At 36.9% G+C, this 7,615-nt stretch overlaps 1 protein-coding gene across 1 annotated transcript; it reads right to left on the reverse strand.

The window, feature by feature from the left end:
- rasgef1bb (RasGEF domain family, member 1Bb) lies at window positions 1-6,901 on the reverse strand. The gene is made up of 14 exons (XM_056737522.1): window positions 6,628-6,901; window positions 5,268-5,457; window positions 5,020-5,142; window positions 4,074-4,211; window positions 3,458-3,679; window positions 3,115-3,189; window positions 2,853-2,945; window positions 2,548-2,650; window positions 1,315-1,394; window positions 1,130-1,225; window positions 950-1,045; window positions 680-803; window positions 514-586; window positions 1-421 (listed from the first exon to the last, which is right to left on the reverse strand). The coding sequence occupies exons 2-14, from the start codon at window positions 5,448-5,450 to the stop codon at window positions 400-402; spliced, it is 1,428 nt and encodes a 475-aa protein (XP_056593500.1). The 5' UTR covers window positions 5,451-5,457; window positions 6,628-6,901; the 3' UTR covers window positions 1-399.
- Window positions 6,902-7,615: the final 714 nt, after the last annotated feature.

The raw sequence follows: 7,615 nt of genomic DNA on the forward strand, positions 1-7,615 counted from the left end.
TCAACTTAATTCAGAGATTTCTTTATAGGAAAAACACGTACACTGACACAACATCCAACTATTATACACAAAAATATATTTTCATATTGTAACAAATATGTTCAGTACACAAAGACGTAATACCTTTTACCAAGAGCAAAAATAATTGCAAAAACGTGTAAAAGAACAGGTCAGCCAGCAACATGCTCTTAATGCTCTTAATTCAGATTTTCTAGCATTTCATTACGGTACTTGAGGTTCATGAGATGAATATGTTTTTTAGCATAGTTTTACTGTCACAATGAGAGTCCAGCCTCAAATTCAATAATAAACGCAAACATACAAACAAACAAACAAACACCTTGATTACGCCCTTCAGAGTCTTTAGTGCCAACAGGAACCCAATCCCAAGGTTGCCGTTTACATTCTGCTAAGAGATGACCTACAACAATAAAAAACAAATACTATATTGAACATTTCTATTCAGCAGTGCCAGATTAAAGCAGTTTCAAAATAGGACTTCAGGGCTCAGACCTGAGCGAACGGCGAGTGTCCCTCTCCAAGTTGTTTTCTGGACCTTCGCTTTCATATGAAGCGAGCTGGAGCTCTGAAACATATAATACAAGCAGTTTCATGGTTTGATATTGTATCGGGGTATGTAGTTCACTAAAGCTCAAGAAGAATAGGAGAGAGAACTCACCATCCTCGGTAAATACTGGCACGCTGATAAGATACTGTAGCAACTTCCTGTCTCTCTCGAAGGGACATGTCACCTGCCTCCATGACAGGAACTCACTCACCCGCTTGGCCAACTCCCAAAATTTCTGTAAGAGTTGGATGTAATTTATCATATAACCGTATTTGACCTTGCTCTTAAAATCTGAAAAAGCTGTGAAACTATTGTCACACTATAGAAAAATATGCTTATTTTAGTGTGATAACCATGTAAAAATGACAGAAACAAACATACCTCAAAATTGATGCGGCCATTAGGTAATCTATTGACACATCCTTCATTCAGGAAGTAGATGTCTTTGATGAACAAGCTGAAGAATGGGATAACAATCTGATGGAAAGACAGAAAACAGGTGAACATATGTTTACATTTAGTTTAAAATGATATATTTAAAAAACTGTGGCATTATATTACCATTTCCTGGCTTGTGTGTGCTGTGGTTGATCTCTGAGTCGCTCCACGTAGTGCAGTGCGGTAGCTATAGAAGTTGCTGGATGGGTCCATTTGGTGCTATGGTACAAAAACAATCAAATTAAATATGTACAAGCATGGAGTTTTGTTTTGTAAACACGTACTCCTATAGAGCTTGCATGGCTTACCACAAGGATGTCAAATTTGTCTGTGTTGACTTTGTTCCAGGTCTTCTTTAGCCGGGACACAGGGTTCATGTTCATCCCCGCTGCAAAGTACAAAATAAATCACTGAAATTTCTTTTTACGATTTTGGCGTACAGTCCAGATCTTACCATTCTGGCTGTCCTTACATAAAAAGGTTTGGATAGGTTTTACTGAAACACCTGAAATAATATATACTGAAAATAATACAGACTGAACCTCTCGACAAAAGAAAACCAGTATCTGGGGGAGTGGCTCTAGAAAACATAGCCGGGTAATTCTCACGAAACCACTGAAACATCATAACAGTAAAGATTGTAATTATAAAATATATACAATTCATAAAAAAATCATGAAGATAATTGTGTTCTCTACCTAGCACAAACCATCATTTTAATGTCATTTTAACACTAGGAATTAATAATGTATTTACTGCTTTTTCTGCTGAAATTCTCATTACCGTAACGAAATTAAAACATTTTGAAAAAAAGAATCGGGTGTTCTTCTAGATGTTCTCAAATGTTTGGTTTAAGTTTGCTTTTAATTGAAAAAACATCTACCTTAACAGGTTAATAGATTACTTCAGATTTTTTATATTTTACAGCTTAATATTCTCTTGTCACGTTGTGTACACAACTTATTTCATTCTCACTACCGATAAAGGTTTTCGGTTTTTAAAAACAAGATGTTACATGTCAAATTTTACTATTACAATATAATTTATTAATGTCTTATCATGTATGATTAAAAAAACTTGCTTAGTCATCATGGCTTCGCTTGCTATGAGATTGATAGTTTCAACTCGTCACAGCCTTTTTTGTAAAAGTTTTTAAATAATCTCCTTAAACATGTCATACATTGTTTTTATTTAATAAAAGGCAAAGTTGTAGATGCACGTTTTATTTTAAAAGAAAATCATGTTTGACATCTTGACACCAAGATTTCGTGAGATAACGTATTCAGAATCTCAGATTCTTACTCTCGGTTAATCATTTCAGGTCTGGTTTCATGTTTTGGGTTTGTTTTGGAGTCTGCAGTTAAAGGAATGAGGAAGATATGAACCAGAAGTTGACAAAATGACCGAAACTCTCAGAGCACTTTTAACTCTAAATTGTACGGCATAACCATAGGTTGACGAAGACCTTTTTAAAATAGTACTTTGTAATATAACCTTTTTTAAGAATTGATGCCTAATAACTCTGATTAACAAGTACTCACTAATAATGGCCATCAGGGAGTTGAAGTTGCCAATGTTGAAGCATTCCTGTGCCACATCAATGAAGAACTCCAAAACTCTTGCTCTGTGTTTCTTCTTCACAGGCTAAACACCAGCAGGGGGCAGTATAGTGTCAATAATAGCACAGTGGTAAAATTATTTAGCAAAATAACCTACAATAACATACTTTAGCAAAATCTACTTGTTGCCTATTACAGCTATTTTCTATAGATATACATAACATACAAACCACATACATAAATGCGAGGGCTGAAAGCCATTTTTCCTGAAATAGTTGTTTTCTTACCATGCAAATTTCTGTGGCTACAAGGTAGCTTAGTCTGTTGAACCATTCAACGTAAGCCTCCAAGTTAGTCGACTTTCTTTTGCTGAAGAAGCTCTAAAATAAAAGAAATGCTCTTTGTTAATCCATTGAAGCAGAGTTTAAATGCTTGTTGACAAATCTCACAAATATATTGTGTGATATAATTAAAAACCATTTTAAACCAAAATCAATGTTTCACAGTGTTGTACGTAAACTTTAGACAAAGCAGTTTGGCCTTGCTTACCTTCTGGTTGTCTGAGGGTCTCTTCTGAACAAACGATCGCACAAATTCTTCAGGGCCAATATAACTGAGCCTCTCCTAGAAAACAGGACATTTGATCAAATATACGTAGATGAATAAATGACTTTAAGGCACAGAACAGTGAACTCATTAACAGAATTTACTCAAATTCGTTGATTATTTGCTCATGTTATTCCAAATTTAAATAATTTTGAATGTTCACTGAACACAAAATGAGAAGATTTTTAATAATTTCAGTTTTTATGCTTTCCGAACAACGGAAGTCAATAATGTAAAATGTGATTGATGCGTCATCCCAAACACATATAGGTCTGTCATCACTCACCATCTCAATGTGTGTAAGTTGCTGGGCTACGACGAAAGGGTCGTCACAGAGATTCAAAACGCAGTCATCTCTGCGTACCAACTGCTGCTTGGACTTTAAGGCGACGGGTCTGTCCAAAGCGGCGGCTGCGCTGATTGTTGCCAGCGACTCTTCGTACTGCCCGAGGGTGGTCAGTTTGCGCAAGAGCCGCTGAATGAGTCTCTGCATGGCCCTCCGTGACAGCTACACAAAAACAGAGCATTAGAACATTGCCATTTGCGTATGTAGCCAATCAAAACATTTGGCAAAAAAATATTGACCGTAAGCAATCCTGTTGATATTACAGCTCGTTTAAAAAGGAAAAGCAACACTGAGGGCTTGGAGCCAACAGGGGCGTATGTGCAAATCTTTTATGACGCATGAACCCATTTGGCTGTTTTTGTGTTATTTTCCAATACATTGACATACTGTAACAAAACATGTTCAGATTTTACAATTATTCATACAAAGGCTGTTTACAATGTAGTCATAATTAGACATGTGATGCATCATGAACAGTACTCATGATGTTTGTATTGCATCATCAGTACTGTAAGAATGTCATCATCTGGTCCATCTGATTTCAAAGGCTGCTGACCTCGTCTCCAAAGGCAAGACGATGGGTCATCTCTTTCAGGCTGCGCATCATTCGCTCGTCCCTGAAGTCGTACGGAAAGGTCTCTGTCCATTCCGTGAGCAGCTGCACGATTTTCGGTGCTATTTCCCGTATTCGTTTCTGTAAAGTAGACATGGATAATTCAGCACTAAAGACCCATCGTTATGAATCAGTTACACTTAATATTTCATATTAAGTTGTAAATGAATAAGCATGTGTTTAAAGTCGGGCTGGGTGGTATGACACTATGCCTTAATACAATCTAAACATGGTTTAGCTGTGGATTGTTAGTTATCCAAGCATTCCAAGCAATTTGGAACATTAAGGTGATAGCTCACCCAAAAATGAAAGTTCTGTCATCATTTACTCACCCTCTTGTCATTTCAAACCTTTAGGACTTCCTTACTTTCACAGAACACAAACGAAGATATTTTGAAGAAAGTTGGTAACCGAACAGCACTGGCCCCCATTCACTTCTATTGTATGGACCGAAAACCAATGCAAGTGAATGGGGGCCAATTAAAAACATTCTTCTATTGTGTTATGCGAAACAACGAAGGTTTGAAATGACATAGAGGTTTGAAATGACAAGAGGGTGACTAACTGATGACCAAATGTTTATTTTAGTGTGATCACTTTAATATAAATTCCAACTGATTTGCATCACGTGTATAGTTAAAACACAATGGCTTGAAATCTGGCTCAATACATTAATAACCTCATGTATATCAATGTTAGGAGTCTCAAGATGTGTTATATAATGTGAGGCAGCTGTTTTTGCAAGCATTTGTTTTGGGTACACACCTGTGTAATCATAGCAGAAGTACATCAAGAGAAAAAGCTATAGTTCTTAACAAGACTGCACATATAAATATACCACAATGTAGCATTATGGTCAAACTGCTCACTACAGTATTACAACATGTACCTTATCTGTCTGTGGGTCACCAACTCTGTAATGGTCCACACAAAGGTAACAAACACGCGACATAAGTTCGAACGGATGCAGGAAGAGGCGGGAGCTTAGCAGGAAGGTGAAGATGTAAGATCTCTGGAAAATGACGAAGTTTGAAACATCAGACATTTGCTGTCAATAGTATCCACAGGTTTGTAAGACAGTATCCAGTCTTATGCAAGTATGGCATTATAAGAAGCATCTATAGGTTGAATACGTACATCAGGACAATAGTCCACAGTAGGGACGAGCAGTTGGACCAGGGCTTCTAGAGACCCTGACACAAGCTTATTATCCCGGTATTGTAAACCTCCATAGTTTTCCTCCACTGGCTGTCGATGATCATGACCGCTGTTGTAAGAACTAGGGCTGAATTTGCCTGAATATGGCGTTGTCTGTGGCATGTTTGTTCTGCGGACAGAAGCATCAGTAAGGAAAGTTGTATAGCATACAGGCAGCTCCAGCATACTATAATCTAAACTCTAACACCGTTATAGGATTAAGGTAATGTCCTGTGGTCAAGCAGGTTTTTTCTTGAACCACTTTCGTAGTTCAAGATCTACAACATCTTGTATGAAAGGTTGACTTTACTATTCGATTTCTTTATTAATAAGATCAACTATTAAACAAGTAGGTCGAATTTATTGATATTGAATGAACAAAAACACGAGTTAACAAAAAACAATGCTTATAAAACAATTATTAACCTCAGTTCATGTTGATTTCAATGTTTACTTATTATCTAAAAACACTTTTTTCATGTTAGTTAATGGAGACTGGAAATGGCATCACTGACGTAACTAAAAGGAAAAATTCGGAAAGAAAAGAAATTCTAGGAACAAACAGTTTAAAATTCGAAGGTTTTAAAAAAATTCAAAACCTTCCAAAAGCAACATCAGTCTGGTAACGATGCGTCCATGACAACAATGACTCGCACTGATTTGACGTTACGTGCGCACGTACTCTCGCGTTTTCCTCGTTCTTTATTCATCAATCATTAAACGTGACACTTCCCTAAAACTACAGTTAACAATTTAACTGCTAACTTTCCTTAACTGGAGAGATTAAGAAATTAAACAATTTAGGAAACAGATGAAAGGCCTTTCTCATCACAAATGAAAGACTCACGCATGGTGCAACAGGGGGAAACAAGCAGATCGTAACAAGAGGAAAAGATCTTAGTAGACATTAGGTGCAGACAGTCCTACCCTTTATAAACCAGTAACTACCACTGACTCATAAGATTGGAAATCACAAGTGCGATATCACTCTTACACATGTTTGAGCAACACAAGTGAAAAGAAAACATGTTTAGACAGTCAGATTATGTATATAAGAAGACGAAAAAACCCTTCCACCTGTTCGATTAGTGAAATAAACGCGCTGTCATGTGGAAAAACATTGTAACGTTACGCTATACAAAATATCACACATCATTTTAAGACTTTAAACAATAAAACGCATTGTTTGATGGCACAAAAACATAACAGTAACGTTATAGGTAAGACTTAATAAGCACCCATGGCAATCTGACACAGCCATTTAAAAAGTTATCTGAAAGACTGAATTGTGTAAACTTACCACAAAATGAAAAGAAAGTTGGTAATAAAACATCCAAGGGAGTCCAACAATAAGCCTTCAACCCAGCGCGTGCACACCCCAGATCAAGTTGCCTTTTTACAATGAAAGAACGCTGTAAACCTTCTTATCTTTGATTTCTGTTACGCGCTTGATAAATAATCAATTCCTATCTAGCGTAGTATTAACGGATGCTTTGTAAAGCTTGATACCATCCATTGTTTTGTTTGTAATCCAGGTCGTGAGCAACAGATACTAAAATCCACTCCGTACAACACTGAAGCATTAAGGAGGAAAACCGGAAAATGTGGTTTCGCCCAAACGGACGGGTTTGACCAATCAGAGACGGGAAACAATAAATTGAAATTTCCGAGTGATCTTATTGGGCAGGTCGATGTCCATCATGTCCCTAGACGAGCACAAACAACACCAACATAAGAAAACAAGAGTGGGTTGTTTATTTTCAACATGCAAGTTTGCCAGTACAGTCTGCACACACCCTTAGTATTTTCTTCTAAAATATTATAGCATGTTTACACAGAAAAAGAGTTACATCATATTATTTTTAAACACAGACAGACAGTTCCTGGACAGCACGGTATGGGAATGAATGACACTAAGACAACAAACGCACTAAGTCACTTTGAATAAACATGTAAATGTATAATGTAATCATCATACTTTCCTGTTTCACAGAAAACAAAACAACAGCTTGTATTTGGAACGGAACGACTGAGTAAATAATGAGAAAATGTACATTTTTAGCTGAGACTTTGAAGTATTCCCATGGTGGAGAACACTTCCCACTCTTTCTAAAACAGAATGTTTTTAATATGTACGTTGGTGTGGTTGATAAAAGTATTCTAACGTGGGTGTTTGCGTTACATAAATGTTGAATTACATCAATGCAGAGGGAGGCAAGTCTCTGTTAGTCAGTAGGTGGATTTTATTTCAAGCCCAAACCGCTCCAGCTCCACTCAACACAGCTTCT

The sequence above is a fragment of the Triplophysa dalaica genome, chromosome 22 (assembly GCF_015846415.1).
Source record: "Triplophysa dalaica isolate WHDGS20190420 chromosome 22, ASM1584641v1, whole genome shotgun sequence".
Taxonomy (NCBI): Eukaryota; Metazoa; Chordata; class Actinopteri; order Cypriniformes; family Nemacheilidae; genus Triplophysa; species Triplophysa dalaica.